The sequence below is a fragment of the Enoplosus armatus genome, chromosome 8, assembly GCF_043641665.1.
Source record: "Enoplosus armatus isolate fEnoArm2 chromosome 8, fEnoArm2.hap1, whole genome shotgun sequence".
In the NCBI taxonomy this organism is placed as follows: Eukaryota; Metazoa; Chordata; class Actinopteri; order Centrarchiformes; family Enoplosidae; genus Enoplosus; species Enoplosus armatus.
Genome location: NC_092187.1, coordinates 17,662,143 through 17,688,865, shown reverse-complemented (window position 1 = coordinate 17,688,865; position 26,723 = coordinate 17,662,143). Strand labels below are relative to the sequence as shown.

Sequence of the window (26,723 nt, the reverse complement as noted above, 5' to 3'; positions counted from 1 at the left end):
GAAACATGCTTTCTAGTTAGACACATCTACTATGATTGATATTAGTTTACTAAGTAATCAGCCACAGTGAGCATATAGACAGGAACCTCAAATTATTTAGTTAACAGTGGATAAGTCCAGTTCAGGATCATAGAGAAGACAGATTTGTCTTCAGAGAGAGAGAGAGAGAGAGAGAGAGAGAGAGAGAGAGAGAGAGAGAGAGAGAGAGAGAGAGAGAGAGAGAGAGAGAGAGAGAGAGAGAGAGAGAGAGAGAGAGAGAGAGAGAGAGAGAGAGAGAGAGAGAGAGAGAGAGAGAGAGAGAGAGAGAGAGAGAGAGAGAGGGAGGGGGGGGGGGGGTCCAGAGCCTTCATTGCATTATCACAATTTCAAAACACAAGACGCATTCTTGAACACATTAGTTCCATCTGAAAACAGGTAACCTGCTACCTAAGCGGTCAGAAATCTAATAGCGCAAATGAGACCTGGCTGTCCTTTTCAAGTAATATAGATTAAAAAGCAGTGTGATTTTAGAATGAAACACCAGATCTATGGCTTATATATGTTGATGGAAAAGGCAGAGAATTTCTTTGGCTATCAAGGCAGGTGAAAGGCAGGTAAAAAGAGAACATGAGCCCTAACAACCGACCACTTTGTGAATCTTATTAACAAAGCAAAACAAAATCTGTGATTGTATAGTTTCCACAGCTAACATTGTCAACCCAACTATGCAATATTTATGTTTCTCTTCTTCAACAGAGAGACTTTGCCAATTTTAAGAGTACAAATCTGAGTGTTCTAACAAAAGGTCGAGCTCGAAGTCCACAACGGAACCGCCTGTGTGAGCACCATATGTCTTTACATTGTTCTTGGCTAAGGGAAGTTAATGCTTGGCAAGAAATGACAGTGGGCTATCTCCACTCTCAGATACAAACAGGAGAAGTGATTGTAATGTTTACTCCCCTCTGCTTCATGGATCTGCCTCCGGGGTTTGATGACCCCCACCCTTGGCCTTGATTTGGAGCCAGGCATCTCCCAGGGCCTTGGCAAAGTGGTCGTCCACTGAACCTGTGATGGACACCGAGTTGGACACAGGCTCTGCTTCTTTGTAGTTTTTTCCAAGGCTGCGACGGAAGTGCTCCTCAATCACAGGATCACTAACTGTGTTAGCTAAAATAAGATTATGTGAGGAGGAAGGAGACAAAACCCTTTTATTTCCATGAATGTAATGTATAAAAAGAACATATTTATGATTACTCCATCAAGTCAATAAAAAGAGAGTTGTTTTAGAAATATTCTCTGTCAAACTCTGGGCAATATATAGGGGGGTATTTGAAAATGTTTTGGATAGCAAACATAATACACATTAAAATATAATAGTTAGGTAATAGTGAGGATCGAGTGCAAATGATCTGTTCTCAGCAAGACTCCTTTTTAATTAATTTTGAACGATGAGGGGACAAAAAGGCTCCAGTTCAGTGTCATGTCCCGTAACATTGGAAACCTACTGATTTGTATAATTTCTTTTTTGCAAATAACACACACTGTGTCACAAAGTCAACAACATCTTTGGATTTAAGGCACGAAATCTGGGATATACTGTAGGTGCCTACATTACAATTATTAGTGTTATTATTTATTTGAGTAAAAAAAACAACAACTCCAAAGCAGAATGCATTAAATTTGGGCATGTTTAGACTTGACTTGCATAAAGTCAAAGAGACACTTCAGCTAACCTCACTTATGTGTCCTGTCAGTAACTGCTTTCAAAAAAAGGCTTGTTTTGGTCTCAAGAACATACACATAATTATAAATCTGACCAGTTTAGGCTTAAATTGACTCAGAAACCTTACATTTAGTACACAGCCATTGAGCACAGAATGAGTGGAAAACCTCAGTGTTACATAATGTATAAAAAGTATTTTTTATTCATGAGCATTACATTAAACCTTTGTCACACAAACGCAACAGCTGTGATAAACCAATATTATAAGCCAAAAACTATGACCAGATGTTGATGTCACATATATTCTTCTGGTTTTAGGGATATGTTGATCACTCTGAAAACATTACAGGGCCTTTCGAATACAACATTATAGTAGTATATATAGTATCAGATTACATATTATGTATTGAAATTACACTTTAAAAGGCTTACCATTGGTCTTCCTCTCATCAGCAGGTGGGCTGGGTGAGCAGCCATTCATGTGGCAGTGCGACATGTTACAATTGCGGTTACTCGCAGGGGCACAGGTAATAACAGAGGGACGATTCTGTAGGTGGAAAAAACACAGAGTCAACTAAAAGGTTGGTACACCCCTTATGGATCTCCTCTAGAGAGACTTTAAATGTAAAAATACTCTGCACTGATTAATATATTGTCTAATATTTGTCCAGAAATGATTAGTAAATTACTGACAAGACACCAAAGCACATCCACCGTTTCACCTTAACTCTTTAAGACCAGATGCAATATTTGAGTGTTTAAATGATAATTCCAATACAGAGATTAATGTCTCCAGCAGATTAAATATGGAAACACTTTCTGCTTTAGCGGAGGAACGTGGAGACAGCCATCTACATTCATCTGTATAGTGAAAGTCAAACATCCAAGGAAAGAAACCCTCAGGGAAAGGGCTGTCTTTCAGCATCTCATAATTACAATGATGTTAATTTTTTTTGGTGTACAAGGGCCCTACAGTATTTTCTACTGCACCAAATTGTTTTCTGACCGTGTTTATTTTTAGGAAGTAAGTAACTTTGTGTGAAGATTCCGTGTGTGAACATGTATGTACACCCCTGTGTCATCTGAAGTTAATTGTGCCATTAAATCTCAGATAATTATCATGTGGAACACTTTTCTCAAAAAAAAAAAAATATATATATATATATTTGGTCTTATTCTGACCACATTAACCTTGCCACTAAAATGTGATTTTAAAGGAAAACAGATTAGGTTAGGTTAGGTTAGGATTGCAGTCAGTGTAATCTGTTATTAATTGATATCACACAGCGGCAGCACCCTCATGGCTATGCAGATACGCCAAGCATGAATTGGGCTTTAATTCAACCAAATTATTCAACATTAAAATCATGTGTTCATTTATTTTATCACACACTATTTTGTCACCAAAACCCCATTTAAGGTTTCATGCTTTCATTCTTGTCACTGTGAAAATGAGATGTGCCCTCTGTGAGTGTTACACATTGACATACCTGCTGCCGCTCTACAGTCCCACTCATGACGGACCTCTCTCTGCCCCCGACTCCAATGTCGTGGCTGCTTTTGGTCAGAGCCAGGGGCTGGTCTACAACATAGCCAGAGATGGGAGCATAGAGGTGGTTCCCATGGAGACCGTTAGAGGAGGAAGTAATGTGCTCCGCAGGAGTGTGACTGAGGCTCCAGTGCTCATTACGGTTGTCTCCAGCAGAGGGACGGGCCCTTGATAAAGAGAGTACAAATTAAACAATAACCACCGACAGCTTCACCTTTTCATGGACAATTCATCCACCAGCTGTCGCATCTTGTCTATAAAAAGATAACGGCACAAAACATAAGCTGGGGTTGTGGTCTTGTTTGTCTTTTTTAGTGTGCAGCCTTTCGTCGTTGCAGGCATCTCTTAGAATTACTTTAAGATTAGGTGCATGATTTCCCACTTGCAGACTTTGTTGTGCTGGAAAACTAAGTGGTCTCTTAAAATCATGATAATCATGAGGTGATATTTGTATTCCATGAATTAATGCTGTATGGGAAATGAAAAAACACGATTCCATAGCAGTTCCCTCCAATAACAAAAACACATTATATCAAATATAATATTTGTAAAATTACTTTGTGCTATCATAAGTATTTCCATTAGTTGGCCAAAGTAAACCAACTCTAACCTTGAGATTTCATTCAAGCTCCCCTGCATTTTAATATAAATACACAAATTTGAGTTCTGGTGTGTTCTTGACATTGTGATACAGTATGCTACTGTATGAACCAGCTAAATAGCTTGTCTTATCCATTTTGGTAAAGATGGTGGCTCACTTTGATGAACTACGTTAATACAAAATGAAAAAAGGATTCAGATGATTTACTGTACAATACAAATGGAAAAAAAAAACATTGGTATCAAAGACCGTTCAGGCTTCATAATAATTTGGCATTTTTGGGGATTCCGATAATGACAGAAGTATCCTGTGGACAGCATGTAATTGCTTATTATTTGCCACATGGATCAAAGATGAATACATTCAGAATAGTCTTTGCACACAATGAATTTCAAAGAGTAAATGCATTGACCCAGGATAATAATTTATGCTTCAATCTTAGAAATGCACTTACAGCTGAGTGGCAAACAACCTGCTCATTTTGGTCATGTGGTCATCATCACAGTTGATTCGGTCGTCCATTTGTTCTTCGCCATACTTTCGTTTGCTAGGGCAATGTGGAGGAGGCCCAGTTATGTTGGACATAGCAGTAGGCAGGGAGGGTGTCCTGGACTCATCTGTGGGAGAGGAATTGGCATTACAAATAATCTAATTAAATTGAGATTAAATCTAGCAACACATACATAACTCCACATTGAATATAAACTACTGTAGCTTAATATGTTTACATTTACTGCCCAATGACCATTTGTAAACGTTCCTCTAAGCTGTCTGATTAATGTAACTTGTCCAGGGCACCATTCAAGCAATCATTGGACCAGATCAATCAACCAGATTTACAGTTTCAGTAGAGTATGTGTTGGCCTGTGAAGAATAAAGTAGAAAACAGTTCAATTAAGTGCATTTTACTTAGACGTTTCATACTAAAAATTAATGGCTACCAAACTGTGATCCGGATTACTCTGCTGATTTCCCAAATACAGAAAGATGAGGACTTTGTTCAGTCTTCAGATGTGGATTTGATAACAGTAGCGGTTAATTGAACAACGAATTCAATAATTTGAGTTAAATCACTTCCTAAAAATTAAGGAAGTTCTGTGTACAAAAACTTTATTCTGAAGATTTCTTGGGGGATATGGCCTCCACATAAGCATTAAGAGTGTAAACAGTCTTACACCTGACCCTGCTGCATCAAATAAGGCATCATTTGAAGTGTTAGCTTTTATTGTTTTGAACCTTATATAAATTTTAGTGGGTACGTCTTAGGTATATGTAATGTCTGTGTGTGGTTTCTAAAATGCTGAATAAGAGGGTTTAAAGTCGTGTTATGAGGAAAAGACAGCTAATTTGTAAATGATGTTCGTATTTCCGGTAATAAAAACAACAATTCTAATACATTCTTCACTAAGACGTGAAACACACACACACGTGCCCACTTTATCGAGTTTAACCAGTTGAACCGTGCAGACTTATCTTGCATCAAATTTGATCAAAAGTTGTGTGCTTGACTTTAGCCACATGGTAGGTAAGACTTATCGTCAGACGCAAACCAAAACACTTTATTTATATTGGTAATAAGGAAAACCGCAACGTGTTGGTTCCACTGATTAGTTAAAGTTAAATACACAATATAAAGAGACAATATAGCAAGCAAACAATTGCAAACTAACCTTCGTAGTGCAGTCTCCCAATGTTATTGTTCATCTTGTCCAGGAACTGAGAGTTCAACAGGTCCATTCTAGTGAATAGCATTTACACGAACAGGCTAATTGCTAACATCGATGTTAGCAAGATATACCAGCGAAGGCAACAACAAAGTTATATCCTGAAAAAGAGAACATTTGGGCAAATCACTTAATAAACAGAAATATAAACTTGGCTTAACTTTACATTGGAAGCAATTTCATCGAAATGGCTAGTGCACTATTGACGTTAGCGGTTAGCTGGCTAAGTGTCCTGACGCTGACGTTAAGGATTCCAAGGCTAGCAGTACCGCTAGCTAAACACGTAGGCTCAGCTAACTGCTACAATGTTAGGCTAGTTTGAACCAGCTAGCCTCTGCTGCTACATGAGTTGGATTGAAAAGTTGTAATCGCTGAGATTATGGTCAAAGTTATTAATACAATAAACAGCATGACACATATTGATTCAGTTAGCTTAGCTAACTGTTGTGTTTGTTAACGTTACATGAGCTATCGCACCAGCTATCTAACTTTCGCTAACGTTACTTTGTCTATGACACAAACTAACGTTAGCCATTAACCTAACAACTAGCTAGTCCCCAACTTTGTAATTTAGCTTAAACGGTTCCAGATTCAACTAGCAAAACCGAATAACCGTTGAACGACACATAGTCATTGACAACTTACTGGTTATGAACGGGGGTTTATGTCCAACAACAAAATTCCAGTAGCTTAACGTTAACAGTTAATTTTACTCACTTCATCGACAAAGTTAGCTTTACAGCCACAACATCACCACGGCTAGCCCTGCTTGCCTTTGCACTGCCTTCACGCACTTTCCCACCGCACCAGTCTTCAAACAAAAGAGTGGTGAGCGGCCCTAGCGGAGACGAGGCGAACAGAGGCGAAGTTACCGTGTTTGAGGATCTGCTCGACAGAAAAACGTGTGAAGACATTCATATAAAAGGTGCATTTGCAGGTTTCTCTATCAACAGTACAACCAATAATATTTTTAATAAACTTATTCTAATTACACTATACGGCAGAAGTTGAATAATGCGTTAACTTCAGCTAACACTAAACAGTAAAATATTTAATGCTACCATAAAAAGTTTGACACCAACTTCATATCAGCCAGAGACAGCATGTTTCTTTTTTACTTTAAATGGCGTGAGAAATTACAAATGCAAACTTTGAGCAGCTGTAAATAATTGAGATGTTTAATGTGTCTTTTGACCATTTGTGATGGCGTTCATTATGTTGCATATTTAGCCACTTCTTTTTATACCTATGGTCTATGGCACTCATAGATTGACAGGACAATATGCAATTCTCCCTGTACTCGCCAAACATAAAGGCATAATAACCTTTTCCATTTCAGCAAAGTGGAGGTGGGTACTGGTATTCACTACACCACTACTACCAGTTGATGTCACCCAAGGATCCATGTATAAGATTCAGTGCTTGGTGCAGCTTTTCTCAAGCCAATATTCAACCCCATACTCTCCCTGTACAGTTCTGCATGCTATACTGTACATTCAGTACAACACACACCATGCATAGCATGTATTCATATATTCCCAAATCATAAATTACAAATTTGTCTCAGAGGGTTTTAATATCTGTACAACATACATGTCCTCTGTCATTAGATCCTAGATTCAGTTAAGGAAAAACTCCACACCCTTTAACAGGAAACAAAAGACAATAGTTACGCCATAGATGTTGTACATAAAGTGTAGACAGAGTGACAGTAAAATTACAATATGGAGAAACAAAATGACAATATTAAACAAAATGTATTGATACATGCCACAATTAGAACTGTAGTTTGTCACTTTCATGGATTCTTCACTAACTCACACTATTCATGTGAAGCTCAGCTTTGACAAATTGTATTATTATTATTATTATTATTATTTCAGTTTCTGTCTGTGTGTGTTTGTGTGTGTGTGTGTGTGTGCAACATTAGGCTTAGAAATACTACGATAGCAATACTACTTCCTTATATTTCAACTCCATGCATCCTAGCTATGGACCAAAACACTGTTTGACCATGTATCTTAAGTATCCATCATGTATTCTTTTGTATAATGTTATACAGCTTAGGTTTGAGTCTTTTTGTGTCTGTAGAAGTCTGTAGTAGTAGTCTGATGTTATGTTTACAGTATTATATCTAACCACCTATTATCTAACTACAGCCCTGGAGAGTAGCCTGTCTGCGCCTGTCAGTTTAGTTTATATCTCCTGATGGCTGAGGGAATGTGTTTTAGCTTCATGGTTGTTTGGTAGAAAAATATTCATCTTATTACTGTGGCAATGAAATCCTTATTTCTCAGATAAGGATTTCATTGCCACAGCAATAAGATGTATAGATCCATAGGTTATTGTGTATTTCAAACTGTGCAGCCCCTTGACCAGATTTGTGGTGAAGTTATTGATTTATTGATCTGTTTCCAGACCAATTTTCTAATCTCTTAGTTGTGTTGGAGACATGGTGGTCTGCGATGCTTTCATCACGTAGCTTTAGTTCCTTCTGTATTTCATGTTTGAGCTGCCTTTTATTGTGTTTTAAGGAGTTTTAAGGAGGACAAAGGAGTTTAATTTGTCATACAAATGTTTTTTTCAAAAATGTATAATGAAGTTATATATATAAACCTTATAAAGTATCAGCATCATTTATGTTAATTAGCAGTTATTTTAGTACAGAAAAATATTATAAGCTGTGTTTTTGTGCTATAATAAGAATGAAGATTTTCTGTGTGCAGAAGTGAATGTGTATTTGAAAATCTTATCTTGTACATAAAATGATAAACTGTGCCACCTTTAGTGGACATGTGCAGTCCAATTAAGTCTAAAACAGTGAGGTAAAGCTTGTCCTCTCGGAGGTTGTAGAAATTGTATATGTATATAAGTATAATGAGTAGCTATATAGGGATTGATAAATCAGTTAAGAGAGAGGGTTTACTGCATGCATTTGTGTCTCAAGGGACTGCTGCTGATGCTGACATCTCTCCGTCAACACTGCCCACTAGTCCTAACAGCCATTTTAGATTCCATGGCTGCATTTTACACACACAGAAATGCTGCGCATGGACAGAGGGCAGAGAAGACACGAGGAACAGAGGGAGAAGGAGTACGGCGATTGTGATGTAGTACTCAGTATACCCTCTTGCACTTACACTGGAAACCCCTCTATTTTAAATGCTGTGGTTCAAAAAAGCATGACGCCTGTGAGGCAGTAGAAAATGGGGGAGGGGTAGGGAAGGCAGGCATGCAAGTGAGTGAGAGTGGAGAGAGGAGAGGACGAGAGGAGGAAGGAGAGGCACAGCCAGAGCATCATTGGCAATGGTTGAGGAAAGCACAGGGTAAGGCGATTGGTTGAGGGAGAGTGTAGCGTCACTGCCAGTGAGGGGGAGCTCTGAGGATGCTCCGCTGAACTGGGAGGGAATACATTCGCTGGGAGTTTGCAGTGAGAGCTCAGCCATTATCAGCTGTACACTGAGAACAGGGACTCCTCTGCAGAATAATTTTCCACACCCAGTGCTTGTTGACTCTTCTGCTCTCTCAGCTGCAGCCATGAATTATTTGCGTCGGCGTCTCTCGGACAGCACGTTCATCTCCAACCTGCCCAATGGCTACATGACAGACCTCCAGAGGCCTGACCAAGCTCAGACTCCTCCACCTGCCACCACCACACCTGCCAAGTCTCCTACAGCTGGGCCTACACCTCCAGCCACTTCCCCTGCTCCAGAGAGGAAACCCCAGCCATCTCAGTCCACCGGAGCGGGTTTCTTTAGCTCCATCACCAACGTTGTTAAGCAGACAGCTGCCTCAGCAGGGCTAGTGGAGCAGACCCAAGTCACGACACCTAAGAAGTTCAAGATTCTCCTGGTAATTGACGAACCACAGCAAGAGTGGTAAGACAAAATGTTGCTCTCCTCAGCCATATAGTAAATTTTGAATCATTTATAGGTGTGTTACTTGTTTGCTCATCCTTGATGTTGATTTTCTCCTCACGATTCCTTTGCATGTAGTAGTTGGGTAAGGGTTAAAGAACCACTGAAACAACATCTGTATCAAGCGCCCTACAGATGTGAATGGGTGCTGCTGCTGTGGTTTGATGGTACAACATGCCAGTGTTACGAGAATACGTAGAGGCAGCCAATACTTAAAGAAATACGGTCCATTGATTCTAATGACATTACACCGAAATAGATGATTTTTATTGTCCTCTTTTGTCTGTTTTTATGTACTATTTCATTGTGTTACACACATTGGAGCAATAGAAGTAAGGGGTCAGCTGCCTGTAAAAGAAAAAAGGGTGAATTTACTAAAAACATTGATAGTATTGCCCTGTAATGTGACATTGTACCATTTTTAAAAATGGATGTTCCACAGGTTGTGCAGAATTGGGAAATGTACATTATTTCTCTGGAAGACGTCTAAATACTGCAGTGCTTTCCCTCCATCAATGGGGTTTCCCCCTGCTCACTCATAGCAGGTCACATGACATGTCCTGCGCTAATATAGGGAACAATTAATGTAACTAACTGCAACCCATGGTGCACAGGTTTTACGTTAGTCGATCATACAAGTGGTGTACAGTAGACAGAAAACATGGCTATATTTTTCAGCCCGCTGGGAGAAAAGACCATCGTGTCTTTAATGTTAAGAGTGGGCTTACGTTAAGGCATGTAAGCCGTTACACTGACAATCAGTTTCCTGTGGGATCTGTCTCAGGGGTAGCCGAGCACAAGCATCTTTGTCTGAGGATTTAGTAGAAACTTGTTTTGCGTAGAGACTGATATCTTTTAATGAGATCGTAATTCTATCACCACATGATCAACACTTGTTTACACAGCTGTCATGTTTCCCACTGCAATGTGTGTGCCAGAGCTGTGCAGCTGGATAGTACAGTGGATGCCTCACACATTTGCACGGTTCATCTATGTGATTTCTTTTGCCTGCTATGGTATAATACATTATCAGTTGCTACCTAGCAGGAACTTGAAACTCTGTGATGCCTTACTAATCTCGACAATTTGTCAAGTCACTTCATTTATAGAGCACATTTAAAAACAACAAACGTTGACCAAAGTGCTTTATAGAGAGATTAAATACCCAGGAATTATCAAATATAAACACAGAAATTATCTAAATCTATAGCTCAAAGAGACTACTTTCACACTGATATGCTGACTTTGTGGAATCTTTGGGCGCTCCTAAGGCATGGAAGTAAAATCAGAATTAAATCTACAACCCCCTTCAACCATTGGACAACCAATTTGTTTTTACAGAGCAAAGAAACAGACTATCCTCTGACTTATTTGTGCACTGTGCAGATGGCATAAAGTCTTCAGGGTGTCATATTGTATACATGTGTGTCACATCAAGGTTAATATGTCGTCTGTATCATGTAGAGGCCATAACAAGATGGCCACTGCGACAAGAGACAATGATTAAGATACATATGCCGCTGAATTTAATTAAATCTTCTGAGCAAGTTGCCCTCAAAACACACACAATCACACAAATATTAGGATATTAGCAGGTGGCCTTACTGTGTGCTCTGTTTATGTGTGCAGGACTGGACATTTATATAATAGAAACCTTGATCAATGTTAATAAGATCAGACCCTCGTCAGCGGGATGGATGCCAGCCTTATGCATTCACTTGTTCCACATTTGTTATGAGTGGAAAGGAAGCCGCTTGTTGAGTCTGATGTTCCAATACACTGACACTGTTCAGCAATTCTGGCAGAGGAACACCATCTAATACATTAAGCTAAAACCATGTCATCCATCAAAGGTCATTCTAATAGAGAATATTGAGTAGGTTGGGCTGGGAGTAAGATAACGCTTCACACTCCAACATTCTCGCTGTCGATATTTAACAAGATCTGATATGAAGTAGTTCCACTGTATTTGATAAAAACGTCAAGTGATTTCCTGACATTAGTTCTGTTGCCTAATGCAGTTTATTCAATGTAATGTTAGTTCAGTGTGTTCATGAGCTCCACAGACTAGTATTGCTCTTAATGGTTTCTTTCTTCATATATCTAGTACACATCCACCTGGGAGACCAGCTAAAATACTTCATTCAAGAGGCTTCTACTGTCTGAGTGCTACATCTATTTTTCATGGCTGCTCAATATCACTGAATGGGGAGTTGTACCTGTTTGTCCACTAGGTTTGGTTTCTTTTGGTTGCTTTTATGAGACCTTTCACCCAGTGGTTGTAAGTCAGTCTTGGTTTACTCTGCGTAGCGTAGGTCTGCTTCATTCACATTTAGTGCTCTGTAGTGTGTTTATGTAGTGCTACTGTTTGAAATGGTACTGTTTGGACTATTAACTACTTCAGGAAAGTACTGACGTGTTTAAAACACTACGTGTTTTGTATTCAGCTCCCACATCAGCAAGACGAAAACCTTAAAAAATATAGCTGTTGGCAAGCTATAAGAAGACGAAATGTCTCTTTATCTCCATGCAGGTTTTGCTGAGCACCTAATATTCTCTGTAATGTTGGCAGACCTTGAGTCTGAGGGCTTGTTTATGTGTGACGGGCTGTCTCTAGACTTTTTCTTCTGCAAATGAAAGCCAGAGTGATGAGACCTGGTGGCCCCAAGGCACACAGAATGAAATCAGGAAAGAGTCCTCCAGACTAATTGCATCTGGCAGAAGGTTTGGCCGTCAACATCTATTTATCAGATCAGATGATAACATCGCATGAGACATGAGTCATATATATATATATGACTCATGTCTCATGTTGTAGAGAAAAATGTTGACCATTACTTACAAGTATTTTTTTTCTCTTATTAAAAGTTTCCTATTCAGTAACAAATGAGGATTCTTGAGATTCAAATGAGATGTTTTTTGGTGTTTTCAGTATTACACAACTTGTTTGTAACATACAGGCAGTTACTGAGAGCTTGGCAAATAGTAAAAATGTAAAATTTCAAGGAGGCTTCCAAATGCAAAATGTACTGCACTTAGAATCAGCCATACAAAGAAAGCAGACAATTATTTGAATAATTAATTTGTTGTTCAACAGGTTGTGTTGAGCAGAATAATTAACAGTGTAGAATAAAACGTGTGCTGATAAAATCATAGTGGGTCACAGCACATATAGAGACAGTCTATAATGACAGACCCTCTGTCATTCATCCAGTGTTTTCACTTGGTAGATGAAGCTGCCAGTCATCAGAGAGGGTTGTGCCAGGAATGCTGTGCTATAAATTGCTCTTATGACAGGAGGAGCAGATGTTCCACTGTCTTACTTATCAGACCAATAGCCGACATGTACTGCTTCCTTATTCTCTCTATAGTGTGCATATATTTAAAGTAGAGAGGCTTAGATTCCTTTTATTCAGTCACTTAATGTTCAAAAGTACAAAAATACATCAGGGACTGTTTTAACCGGAATCAGGGCAGGAATGTTTTGCACTGTGAGCTTAACCTTATTCAAATATTACCCACATGTCAGGTTGAATGTTAAGCAGGCTAAGAGATATTGAAATTCAGCAAGGGTTCCCGCTGATCAAGCTCTCAGGTGAATCATCTGAGTGAAAGATTCTGTCACAGCAATATGTCATTTGGCAATACTTTTGAAATAGCCACCATTAATTAATGAAGTAATTTATCATGGTCTATATCGTCTTACTTACTCTTGAAATCATAAAAGAGGAACACATTTTCTGTCTTATTTGGTTTCTCATCTCATCTTTATTTCAAGTCAAGTCAAGAGTACCCATATTGATTCTTACAAGTGAATGATCCAAGTAAACATCCACATCATGCTACTCTCTCGCTCTCTCAGTGAGCAGCTAGAAGCAAAGTGCGCACAGACTTACTCCAGTTTTAAGGCCAGTATGTTAGTCAAGGGCAATGGCGGAAGTATTGTAACATGAATGTCCTTTGTTTTTGGATGAAAGCTAACACAAGAACAACACAGAGAGGGCCTAGATTTTAACCAGAGGAGCTGGTTACTGTGAGCCGACTGTCAAATACTAATTCATATTAATGCACTGTGCTGAAAGGTCATGTTAAACGTACCATAGGATGGTGCTCAGCATGCCGAGCTGGGCTGACACCAACACACAATGCTCCCTCCACTCAGTCATTCCCCAATGCTGACAAAGACTGAAATTTGAATGGCAAAACGAAATAAGAGGCTTGTCTTTTTCATGCCTCGTCTCTGTGCTTGTTTTAAGCGGCCATGTTTTGGAAATGCTGTCTCAGTCTACAGTAATGTATTGGCAAGAAGAGCATTCATCACAACGCAGAGTAGGCTTTTCATTTTCCCAGATATAGGAGCAGTGATTCATATTTTAATGCTTGTTTTCCTCCACAGCCAAATAGATCTCCGTGCTCTAATTAGATTGGGGATGAATTATTGAGCTTTACCTCCTCGGTACATCGGCAGGCAGGGAGAGCAGGGTAAGTGACAGCAGGGTGATACAAACTAGGAGGAAGAGGAAGTGAAAACTCCACCGCATGCTGTCAAACTATATCAACACAGCCAAACTGAAGCATTCTGCAAATCCTATTTGGTTAAAGGTGGTTTCATAATGTTTTGTACCACATCAGTTTACCACTGTTGCACTGCAGTAGTTGGCTATTAGTATGAACTTGAAGCTGTGGAAATGGAAACCAGAATTAAACCTCCTCCATGGCGGGGAAGGGTTCTTTTTTTGGGCCCCCATTAGCATTGATTTACTGTAGATCACCCCAGTCTCCCCCGTACAGCCCCTGCACATCAGTGTAGAAAAAACCCCAAGAAATCAAACACGCTGTTAACACCGACAATCAACACGTGGCTTCTGCAGTTTTCATCCCTGTGTGGTGTCAGTATATAGACACTGATCCATCTTAATCTTAAATCCCATGGGTTTCCTCCCCCAATAGTGATTCGGGGGGGGGGGGAGAGTTTAAGGAACCCATAGGTGTAGTTTTTATTCAAGCCAGAAAAGTCAGAGACACTCTGTTTTAAAAAGTGCTGAATCACAAGTCAGCCATTTTCTGAAATTGTGAATTTAGTGTGTTGAACAGGAATGTTACCTCACTGCATCATCCTTTTTTAAGCCCAATGGGACGTACTGCTAGTGTCCCAGACTAGGGGGAAAGGGTAGGGAATGTTTAATTAATCTGTGTGTACGCTATGGAAGGCTTGCCTTTAAAACTTATGCAGCTTTTAAAAGTGTTGTAATGTTTTATCGCTATCCTCGTTGTCAGAAGGGAAGAAGTGTTAGAAAGGCTGTGTATCAGCAGTTGGAAGAGCATGAGAGCATTCGTCTGCTCTGTGCTGTTCATACACTCAACAAAGTGGGATATATTCAACAATAAATCATATTGTTGTAAAGTGATTACTGAATGCAAGATTTACACGTGGAATTGGTCATTAATTGGAAATCTCTATTTTATTAACATTCTCTGTGTTTCTGTTTTAACCAGGGCAAAATTATTCCGTGGAAAGAAAGTACTTGGGGATTATGACATCAAAGTGGAGCAGGTACGTTTCACCAAGCCGGTAATATCCATTTTAAGTACTTATGTAAAACAGAATAGAGAAGTTTAAGTACTCTGCCCTCATATGCTTCTCTAATCACCAACTCCTCAGGCTGAATTCAACGAGATCAACATTGTGGCTCATGCCAACGGGACCTGCAACGTTAACATGCAAGTTCTCAGAAATGGTACCAAGGTTATGAGGTGAGACACTCAAACACACAAGAAGACGGAAATCAGTAGGGGTGTTGTGTATCCACCTGCAGTGCTGACCTCCTGATTCATCCACATTGCTATCAGCATTTATCCGTTTGTCATTTTTCTGGTCCGATTATTGTCACATCTCTGCTATAATTTTATCTTGTAGGTCATTCAAGCCAGACTTTGTCCTCATTCGTCAACATGCCTTTAGCATGACCGAAAACGAGGACTTCCGCAACCTGATCATTGGTCTGCAGTACGGAGGTGTCCCCTGCATCAACTCCCTTGAGTCCATCTACAACCTGTGTGACAAGCCATGGGTGGTAGGCACTTAGCAGCCAGGGAGAGCTTTACTGTAAAGCAATGCAGCTGGGAAAGGGACAATAATAATATTGATATATAATATAATATTGATTCTCTGTCTGCATTGCATTTGATCTATTAAACAATTTGCTCTGTGAAATGATTTATAAATGATATCTGATTTATTTATCTTTTTGTTTGTCCAGTTTGCCCAACTTATCAACACCTACAGGAAGCTTGGTGCTGAAAAGTTCCCTCTGATTGAGCAGACCTTTTACCCAAACTACAAGGAGATGGTGAGAACCCGTCTTCACCCACTCTCTACGGCATCCAAATATAATTTCAGACGGGAAAAAAATGAAGTAGAATATAAGACAATAACTCTATACTTTCTTACTTTAGGTAAGCATGCCATCATTCCCTGTGGTAGTGAAGATTGGACATGCCCACTCTGGTATTGGAAAGGTATAGAGATTTTTCCTCTTGCAGTTATATGAAAGCATGCATCATTTTGTTTTATCTATATTTTTGGCTTTTGTTTCTGGAATTTTAAACATAAATAAATACATAATGCTGTTAATTTAAGCAATCATCCAAATATCAGGACACATCTGGCTGCATCATGATGTCGCCTGCAGGAGTCAATGAAGTGAGAAGCCTTTTTAAATCCTGGGCATTTGACTCGGTTCCCTCTAACGTTTGTGTTTTTGCCTACAGGTGAAGGTGGACAATCACAGTAAGTTCCAGGACATAGCCAGCGTCGTGGCTCTCACCCAGACGTACACCACCACAGAACCTCTCATCGACTCCAAGTACGACATCAGAATCCAGAAGATTGGCACTGACTACAAAGCCTACATGTACGTAAAATTACACTTTTGTTACTTCAACTTTACAAGTCAATGAGAAACAAAACTGAAATTGTTGTAATTTGTGCACTTTACACACTTCAGGAGAACGTCTATATCTGGTAACTGGAAGACCAATACTGGCTCAGCTATGCTCGAGCAGGTGGCCATGACCGATAGGTGAGTGTTGCCTGTTAGTGTCATATATAGTAACATGTTCTGTTGAAGTGAAAACACGCTATTGCGGTATCTCATTATGCTGCCACTGGTTTTGAGTCATGTGTGGATTGTTTTGCTTAGGTACAAGCTGTGGGTCGACACATGCTCAGAGATTTTCGGAGGTCTGGATATTTGTGCGGTCAAAGCTATCCATGGGAAAGATGGCAAAGATTACATCACAGAGGTAGGAGTCCCTGATAATCAGATTTGAAATCTTAAAATTATATTTCTAGAACACACTGAACTGTATGAATATAAAAAAGTACAAATGTCTCCTGTTCCTGTTCAAGTATTTCTGTAGTATTTCTAGTCAAAATGAACGTGACATATTTTATTTAAAAACGAGGTTTACATAACACATACTCAGTGGTGTTGACATCCTCTCTCTCTCTGCTGTTACCACCCTCCTTGTGGCGCAGGTGGTGGGCTCCTCCATGCCCCTGGTAGGGGAGCACCAGGCCGAGGACAGGCAGCTCATTGCTGACATGGTGCTGGCAGAAATGAACCGGTCAGCAGAGAAGGAAGCTAGTGCTCCCCAGAGACCCACCACCATACAGCCATCGCAGGTACAGTAGCACACAGGCGCAGAGATTAGAAACAGCAGGCTTGTGTTAGTTTAGTTGTTAATATAATGATAATGTCCTATTTATGTTGTATTATCAGCTATCTACAGTGGTGGAATGTAACTAAGTACATTTACTCAAGTCCTGTACTTAAGTACAAATTCTAGGTACTTTACTTGAGTGTTTCCATTTTATACAATTTTTACTTCTACATCTCAGAGGCAAATATTGTACTTTTTACTCCACTATACTTGTCTGACAGTTATAGTTAATAGATACCTTTCAGATTACAGTTTTTCATGCCCTTCCTGTCCAGTGAAAACCATGTATCACCAAATTTGGTGATTTTGAATGTGAAGGATTAAGTGTTCCTTTATGTGTTGAGAAGACGCTCCTACTTCTTAAGCCTAATTAACTATTTTTAAACAATCTTGGATTAGCTGGAAAATGCATCATCACAAAGCTGAAAACAGGACTGTCTTTCTGAGCTCATGAGAAGTTGACTTTTTAGAGATACAGTATGTAGTTCTCACACAGTGACAATACAAACATATGATGATCTTATAGAATAAGATGCATTGATGTAGATTAAACTACCCAACAGAAAGTAGTTAAAATTAGCACAATCTTAAACAACTACAGCAGTAAAATGCAACATACACATGAATGCTCCGGTAATATTAATCCAAAAACATCATAGTAAAACACTGACAGGGACCATTTTTCAGCATGAGTACTTTTACTTTGATACTTTAAGTACATTTAGCTGATAATACATATTTGTATTGAAGTAAGGTTCTGAATGCAGGACTTTTACTTGTCGTGGAGTATTTTCACAGTGTGATATTGTTACTTTCACTTAAGTAAAGGATCTGAATACTTCTTTCACCACTGTTTATCTGTAGTATAGGATTCAAATAATCAAGCTATTTTTAGGTCGCAGTACAAGAAAACCATCACAGTTACTTCTTTGTCTTTTTAGGGAGCTGGCCAGAAGGGAGACATTGTTGGTGAACCCACTAAGAACGGTGCCGGGCGCCCGCCTCAAGGTTGTCTGCAGTACATTCTCGACTGTAATGGCGTTGCAGTGGGTCCAAAACCAGTCCAGGCCAACTGAGTCACCCGGGAGAAAGGGAGGAAGTCTCAGAGTCTAGATAACAATGACGTACCTTAGCTGAACACAAGCGCAAACATGTGCGTGTGTGGGGATGCTGATAGCTAGAATCAGATCTTGGTGACTTGAGCTCGGTACAGCTGAGTGCTGGCCTGGACTGTGTTTTTAACTCTATGCAGTGTCAAAATGTACTGTCTACTTGTTGACCTGTTGATTTGTGTGCTTGTATAGGTCACTTATGTTTCGGTAGCTGTGGTTTTTTCTTTGGGTCTGTTGTTGATGATGTAAAAGCAGATTGTGCCTACACTGAGTTCAGTGCTGCTCTGTGCTACCTGTTTGACCCAGCTATGAACATTTTATTTGCCCCCCCTACCCCTTTCTGTTTTCTATTTTGGTGTGTACCTTTAGATATTGTTCAAACTGTGGACTATCGTGCAGTTTGAACTTTGTGTATATCTCAATATGTATACAGTACGTGAGTGTGTATGGCTGTAGTGGTGATTATTTTCATACTTATCCTAATAGATATTTATTTTTGTTTTGCATGATTGATACAAATGCAGGTGCAAGTCAGTTATCAATGTCTGATCAAGTGGGATGTTCACGTAACATCGCTGTTTTACCCAAGCTGTGTTCCCTGTGATTCATGCATTGTGAATGTGTCATAAGAAAAGCATATTATATAAGTTCTACAGGATACATATATTCATTACCAGACATGCATTAACACAGTGAGTGCGACAGTGTACACTCCTGCTCACACATACAATAGAAACATATAGTATGTGGCCTTTCTTAAAGTTAATTTTTTCATCTATAATGTCACAATAACAGAGATTATTTAGAGTGATTTTAGGATATTAATAGATCAACACATTATAAATAAGATTAGTCTAAGATTTATTAAAGATTTTATTATGTAGGGTGTGCAGGTTTGCACACACAACTTAAATATATTTGTATAATTTTGAACCAAAGAATAAATTATTTGCTTTCAATCAGTCTTTGCACTCCAGTAACCCACAATGTAAATATCAGCAAGGGGACTGTTATTCCTGCAGTGTGTCACGTGGAGTGTGTAATGTCATCCGAGAGCAGCGTTCCAAGACTATACTTATGTTTTCAAATAGCCTGTTGTAAATCACACGCCAGTGGACTGATGCTGTATTCAAATTGTTGTTGTCTTTTTGCGTTCTGTTGTGTGGAAGCATACATTACGGCTGATAATGAAAAGGTGTATAATGTATGATCTGCCACGAAATGCCAGATTTAAAGCCCCCCCCCCCCCCCCCCCCCCCCAGGGCCCTCGCACTGGATATCAGATATCATGGTGGTGTTGCTATGACAACAATGCAAGTGCTCTGAGGTTTAGCGTGGACTTGTGCCCGTGTTACTGCCATTCGAAGATTCAACACGTTTATCACACTCTTCCTGTGAGCTGATGGAAAGTGCAATATTAATCTTTGTTTTTTTACTCAATAATGTGTTTCATTTTGAAATCAGATCTTCCATCAAATCAATTCAAAAGTCATCCACACTTGAATTGTTTTAAAGCGTTTTTAGACAAATGTCACAATCACTTGGTTGTTGTCCAGTGGCTTTTGTGGAGGCCATTTCATATATCTAATACCCTAAATGGTGAAACAGCTAAAAAGCAACCAAATCAACTGTAAAAAGAAATCTGTACCGTTTTCCAACAATTTGATTGTTACTATAGTATAAAATATGTTCAGCAAGCTCTGTGTGTGATTCTTTTCCAAGTTGTATTAAGTGCCATTGTATCTGTGAGCGTATCCTTGTAAAAGCCATGCCTGAGGCTTTATGGATGTGTTGTTTTGTTTAATAGGAAATATGCCATGGCATTGATTTCCAAGGGAGGAACATGCAGAGGGCAGGCCTTGGTTCAGTGATCATGATTGAATATTTGATAAATTATAACTGGACGTGTTTATTTGGCCATTGTGTTGAGGTGAAACTTATATCTTCAGACCTACAGGACTGTAACTATTAAGGGCCATGGTAACTTGCTAAATATATGTACTTTTAAAACCGGTGTTGGACTGTTTAAATCAAGATCAGAATACAATACATTATGGAAAAAAATCAATTCTTTCCCTTCTGTCACTGGCAATAAAGCTTCCTTTGCAATATATACGTTTGGTCTGTGTCCTTATGTGTTATGTTCTGAGTAATACTATTTCTTAAGGGAACATTTGACACAGGCTTTATTAAATATGCAATGAAGTGAGGAGGCCATACCACTCCAACAGTTGGCATACACACTGCATTGCACTGCACACAGTACATTGCTTCCAATGCATGAAGCAATATCTGTATTGTGGTAGCGATAATTATGTCGTGATGATGTATTCCCTCTGCTTTGTTTGTGGCTTTATTTCGTGTTGTCTGTGTTACACGTTAACAATGTGGGATCACTGTATTTGTGTCAGATCAGTTAATTAATAAACCAGTGATCTGTGAGAGCATGCAAGGCGTATGAACATACTAACATCTGGAACATTTGAAACTTTTATTCATCATCCTGTCTTCATAGCTGAGATGCCTGCATGACATAAAAGATGTAATAATGTGCTGAAATTGGGGGGCCCACTGGATTTCTTTCACAAAGGCCTGCTCCAAAGATCAAATCCAAATGTCAAATCCCCTGCAAAGGATGTAAAGGAAAAATCACAGGGACGTCCACAGCTGATATGAATAGCTTCAGCTAGCTATTTGAATTATTCAAGCAGAGTATGTTCAACTCACTTGGGAATTCACATACACTCAGCAGCCTGTGCAATCTAATGCAATTCATTACAACAGCTCTGCCATGAATTCTACCTTAACACAGAGTAAAATGTCCCGGTTTTGGTTACATTGTCGGAAATGTGTAAATTCATATGTATATTTTTGTCCTTCCCATTGACATACAACAAGGAGACAGAATATTAGAAACTCCTCTATGACGAACATTTATACATCATAAAAGTAGAATTCATGTCAGCACTGTATTAGACTGTACAGGTGTACCCAATAAAGAGGCCATGGAGTGTATATCCTGACTCACTCTGCACACACAAAGTCATGATTCTCTTGTCTTCCAGCAAATCGCAGTCCCTGATCTGTGCCTTCGGTCTAAAAGACAGTGCCAGTGAGGACACAGTGAACGCTGAGACCATCCGCAATTTGAGGAAGTCATTTGGAAGTCTGTTTACTGAATAAAGAAGCTTTATTTTAAACCTGTATGATTCCACAACTGCTCACCTGCATGTTTGCTTAGCTACACAGGAAAAAGTGTATGATAGGTGTTTTGTCAATGATATGATGTGAGCCAAGCTGTAAGGTGAGTGTCTTTTCAAATGAGAACGAACGATGAGTATTTTTGTGATTGCATTGCTTCACTAGAAATGTAGTTGTTTACTATCTGATATCCATGTAAACCTATACCAGAGACAACAATTATCAATAATACAGCCACAAACGTTAAATTGTGGTTATATTGATTATCATAGTAAATTCTGTGTACTAAATAGTAATTGTAGTAGTTATTTTTCTGTTTCTAATAACTTTTACTTCAGACCCATAGTGATGACTTATTGGACCTACATTATACGTTTATTTTTGTAGCCGAGTGGTTACAGCGCACGCCACATAACCACAGCGTCAGCAGTTCATTGGCCTTTGTTGCATGTTATAGCCCCCTCTCTGCTCCCGTTTCCTGTCTGCCTCTTCACTGTTAAACTGTCAAATAAAGGCAAAAATGCCAAATAAAAAAAAAAGCTGCTGATTCCTGTAAATAGTTGAGTTGTGAATGTCAACAGCTTCTCTTGTGATTTTAATAATAAGGTGGGATGAAGCAGCAAATGATGTCCTGGCTCATGAAGTGCAGGAAATAAAATTTGGTTAACTTCTCATTCAAATACTGACTGTGTGACAGACACGTTTTATATTACATTTTGTAATTGCTGACACAGAATAAGCCATCAAGACAAGTCTACTTTATTGGGCACATTCATTCAGGTTTGACATTTATTATTCTCTTGATTACCCCTCAACCACATTGATTCATACCACAACAATATTAGAATAGGTGCAAGGTGGTTTTTACATTATGATGTCCCACCAGATCTCCATTTCTTCACCTCTGAGACTTTGTGTAGCAACCAAACACCAAACACTTCCTGCTACACCTGAGTTACCATCTGTGAGGCATCTGCTCAGTTCCTGTTGTTTCTAGATAAGTGTGATGAGTTGGTCATGAGACAACGTATATACACTGTATATGCTAGTCAACTATGTGGTTTTATTCTCACCTGATTTATGGTGGTACACATTTATAAAATGGAAAATACTTATAAATACTTAATAGTATTTTATAATAATTAAGTAATAAGATTTTTAATCTTGACAGGGAATTCTTTGGAAAACACACAGCACATGCATTTATTGTAAAATGATCATACATGGTCCTTATTCTTGCACTGTTTGGGTGTTTGGGTGTTTTTATACCAAATTCTAGATGTGCAACACATGATCTGTACTAGTCGTGGCTAACATGGCTGCAGAGGCCCCACTGTGTCCCGACTGTGAGCATAAGTGTGCTGAGAAGTCTGATATACTGGAGCCAGATGACTATCACATCTGTTATTTGTCTTAGAGCAGCAGTTTCATGTTGTTTGCATCAACAAATATCAGCAAACATCTCCCATGGATAAAATGTGCTCAACATTATGTATTTGTAAGGCTTCCAGATGGTACTGATGTTTTTCCCTCATAACAAGCAGGCTGACCTGGACCTGGTGATAGTAAAAGCCACTGAGGAACTCAGAGGAATGACACCGTGGGCCCTGAAGCTCCAGCTGAGGAGCTTCCGTCTAGACTCCTCCCAGCTGTCTGCCAAGCTGCTGCACAACATGAACAAGTAGTGTCCTGTGGGGGCACGCTGCACTGACCATCTGCTGAAGACGAGGAAGAGAAGAGCCTCCATCTTATAATGAAGGAGAATGTCAAGGTGCTGATAAACACGGAGATCACTGAATATCATGTAATGCACCTGATTAGCATCTACAACATAACATAACATAACTGAACATGGTTCATTTTTACCACTCGCTTTCACTAGTTTAAAATGGAACAAAACAAATGAGCACCATCACTGCTTTAATAACTAAATGCTGGTGACAACCAAGTAGACACACAGAGTTTCCTGTTGCCACCTGGTGGTGGAGTCGAGGCCTATGAGGCTTTCATACAGTACAGTGCATCCGGAAAGTATTCACGGCGCTTCACTTTTTCCACATTTTGTTATGTTACACCCTTATTCCAAAATGGATTAAATTAATTTTTTTCCTCAAAATTCTACACACAACACCCCATAATGACAATGTGAAAAAAGTTTTTTTGAAATTTTTGCAAATTTATTAAAAATAAAAAACTAAGAAATCACATGTACATAAGTATTCACAGCCTTTGCCATGAAGCTCAAAATTGAGCTCAGGTGCATCCTGTTTCCACTGATCATCCTTGAGATGTTTCTGCAGCTTAATTGGAGTCCACCTGTGGTAAATTCAGTTGATTGGACATGATTTGGAAAGGCACACACCTGTCTATATAAGGTCCCACAGTTGACAGTGCATGTCAGAGCACAAACCAAGCATGAAGTCAAAGGAATTGTCTGTAGACCTCCGAGACAGGATTGTCTCGAGGCACAAATCTGGGGAAGGTTACAGAAAAATTTCTGCTGCTTTGAAGGTCCCAATGAGCACAGTGGCCTCCATCATCCGTAAGTGGAAGAAGTTCGGAACCACCAGGACTCTTCCTAGAGCTGGCCGGCCATCTAAACTGAGTAATCGGGGGAGAAGGGCCTTAGTCAGGGAGGTGACCAAGAACCCGATGGTCACTCTGTCAGAGCTCCAGAGTTCCTCTGTGGAGAGAGGAGAACCTTCCAGAAGGACAACCATCCCTGCAGCAATCCACCAATCAGGCCTGTATGGTAGAGTGGCCAGACGGAAGCCACTCCTTAGTAAAAGGCACATAGCAGCCTGCCTGGAGTTTGCCAAAAGGCACCTGAAGGACTCTCAGACCATGAGAAACAAAATTCTCTGGTCTGATGAGACAAAGATTGAACTCTTTGGTGTGAATGCCAGGCGTCACGTTTGGAGGAAACCAGGCACCGCTCATCACCAGGCCAATACCATCCCTACAGTGAAGCGTGGTGGTGGCAGCATCATGCTGTGGGGATGTTTTTCAGCGGCAGGAACTGGGAGACTAGTCAGGATAGAGGGAAAGATGAATGCAGCAAAGTACAGAGACATCCTGGATGAAAACCTGCTCCAGAGCGCTCTTGACCTCAGACTGGGGCGACGGTTTATCTTTCAGCAGGACAACGACCCTAAGCACACAGCCAAGATATCAAAGGAGTGGCTTCAGGACAACTCTGTGAATGTCCTTGAGTGGCCCAGCCAGAGCCCAGACTTGAATCCGATTGAACATCTCTGGAGAGATCTGAAAATGGCTGTGCACCGACGCTTCCCATCCAACCTGATGGAGCTTGAGAGGTGCTGCAAAGAGGAATGGGTGAAACTGCCCAAAGATAGGTGTGCCAAGCTTGTGGCATCATATTCAAAAAGACTTGAGGCTGTAATTGCTGCCAAAGGTGCATCAACAAAGTATTGAGCAAAGGCTGTGAATACTTATGTACATGTGATTTCTCAGGTTTTTTATTTTTAATAAATTTGCAAAAATCTCAAACTTTTTTCACGTTGTCATTATGGGGTGTTGTGTGTAGAATTTTGAGGAAAAAAATGAATTTAATCCATTTTGGTATAAGGCTGCAACATAACAAAATGTGGAAAAAGTGAAGCGCTGTGAATACTTTCCGGATGCACTGTATCTGTGTTATCATGGTTACATAATGAGCCACCTGAGCCGCATGAGTGTGCCTTCATTTCGTCACAGAATTGAAACAACCATTGAAATGACAATCACAACACATATTTTGTAAACAATTGATTTTTAGTGTAGGTTGCTGTTGCAGCATTGTGGATAAAGATGTGGCCTTACATTGAAGCGCCATTCGAAAATAACACTCATGTGGATATCAAACTGATGGGTTTTTATTGCCAGATAGAGTTGGAGGCCACATCAGAGAGAGGCAAGTACAGAAGCTGTCTTGGCAGACACTACGCTTTCCTATTATAGATTGGCACCACGTCTGGAGGTTGAGTTTGTCAAATGGAGTCAGGTTGATGTTAAAGGAAAATGTTTTCTTGCTCTTTGCCTGAAGGGATTTGTGTGGTTCAGTCCAGTGTAGTGAGAGAAACCTCAGAGAGCAGTTCTCTCTGCCTGTGCTTACTCACTCATACACTTTCCATAGTAATGAAATAACTTAAGTGTTAAAGTATTAAGATTCATAATTATTAGGTGGAAAGTATCTAATAACTACTTAAATACTGTACTTAATTACAATTTTGAGGTACCTGTGCTTTACTTGAGTATTTCTATTTTCTATTACTTTATACTTCTCACTACATTTCAGAGACAAAGTTGTACTTTTTACAGCCCTACATTTATTTGACAGCTATAGTTACTGATTACACTTAAGATTAAGATTTCACATTAAAATAATATAGAAACTTGTGAAATACATTCCATTGTTAAAGATGAAACCAGTGGTCCCAAACCTGTTTGGCTTGCGATCTCTTTATAAAAAATAATCAACTAGTTGGGGTTTCAGATATCTATTAGCAGTTCCACCACTTCCACCAAAGAGACACTGAGATGGTTTCATTGAGGTTAAAGAGCACAAATCATCCCATATTTCACAAAATAAGGTAAGAGACAAATCCATAAAAAGAACACAAATTTGGATGAACTGTATATGTTTCTCTCTTTCTGCCTCAGTAATCAAGTCATGACCCCTCAGGTTTATCATCAACTATCTAATAATGTGATTTGTGACAATACATCAGCCTCAGGGGCCATTCTCTTTGAAGAATGATTACTTTTACTTTTGATACTTTAAGTACATTTTGCTGATAATACTTCTGTACTTTTGCTTAACTAGGGATTTGGATGCAGGACTGAAGTTGTATTCTTACATTGTTGTATTGGTATTTTTACTTAAGGTTTGGAATTCTCCTTCCACCACTGATCATTACGAAGGCATCATGTGAAGCAGACTGACCCGCATCATGGAGGAACACCCACTAGATGGAGCTATGGTAGGCCAGGGATGTGGGACATTTGGGCTCTGTTGGTTTCATTTTGGCCAGCCTGTGTGTCTTGTCAGAATTCAGAAATAGAACAGATAAACACATATAGCAAAACTGTTGTAAAAAAAAGTAGACGCCTAGCGGTGAGCCAATGGCTCTTATTGTGTTGCTCCACTGCTGTTGAAATCAGGCCTATTTTACCCTGTGATGGGGCTTTTT

General features: G+C 39.5%; 2 protein-coding genes across 3 annotated transcripts; one reads left to right on the top strand and one right to left on the bottom strand.

The window, feature by feature from the left end:
* Positions 1 to 466: 466 nt before the first annotated feature.
* On the bottom strand, positions 467 to 6,326 carry vgll4a (vestigial-like family member 4a). Its single transcript, XM_070910795.1, has 6 exons — positions 6,222 to 6,326; positions 5,523 to 5,677; positions 4,307 to 4,469; positions 3,193 to 3,418; positions 2,135 to 2,249; positions 467 to 1,146 (listed from the first exon to the last, which is right to left on the bottom strand). Exons 2-6 carry the CDS (start codon positions 5,602 to 5,604, stop codon positions 947 to 949), a joined length of 786 nt encoding a protein of 261 aa, XP_070766896.1. The 5' UTR covers positions 5,605 to 5,677; positions 6,222 to 6,326; the 3' UTR covers positions 467 to 946.
* A 2,787-nt stretch (positions 6,327 to 9,113) lies between these two features.
* On the top strand, positions 9,114 to 18,294 carry syn2a (synapsin IIa). Of its 2 annotated transcripts, none has more exons than XM_070910376.1 (11): positions 9,114 to 9,454; positions 14,990 to 15,047; positions 15,156 to 15,247; positions 15,411 to 15,567; positions 15,754 to 15,843; positions 15,950 to 16,012; positions 16,265 to 16,407; positions 16,501 to 16,575; positions 16,696 to 16,798; positions 17,034 to 17,180; positions 18,172 to 18,294. In XM_070910376.1, the coding sequence occupies exons 1-11, from the start codon at positions 9,114 to 9,116 to the stop codon at positions 18,292 to 18,294; spliced, it is 1,392 nt and encodes a 463-aa protein (XP_070766477.1). The 2 variants fall into 2 exon arrangements, with proteins under 2 accessions (XP_070766477.1, XP_070766476.1); XM_070910375.1 differs by having other exon boundaries at positions 18,160 to 18,294.
* Positions 18,295 to 26,723: the final 8,429 nt, after the last annotated feature.

What these genes read in the sequence shown, in the direction of transcription:
- vgll4a (XM_070910795.1), bottom strand. Translation starts at nt 5,604, where the DNA reads ATGCTATTCACTAGAATGGACCTGTTGAACTCTCAGTTCCTGGACAAG. An exon ending in TGGGAGACTGCACTACGAAG is followed by an intron (nt 4,470 to 5,522) that starts GTTAGTTTGCAA and finishes CCTCTCCCACAG; the next exon opens with ATGAGTCCAGGACACCCTCC. An exon ending in GGACTGTAGAGCGGCAGCAG is followed by an intron (nt 2,250 to 3,192) that starts GTATGTCAATGT and finishes TTCCACCTACAG; the next exon opens with AATCGTCCCTCTGTTATTAC.
- syn2a (XM_070910375.1), top strand. Translation starts at nt 9,114, where the DNA reads ATGAATTATTTGCGTCGGCGTCTCTCGGACAGCACGTTCATCTCCAAC. An exon ending in TGTGTGACAAGCCATGGGTG is followed by an intron (nt 15,568 to 15,753) that starts GTAGGCACTTAG and finishes TTGTTTGTCCAG; the next exon opens with TTTGCCCAACTTATCAACAC. An exon ending in CAGGTGGCCATGACCGATAG is followed by an intron (nt 16,576 to 16,695) that starts GTGAGTGTTGCC and finishes TGTTTTGCTTAG; the next exon opens with GTACAAGCTGTGGGTCGACA.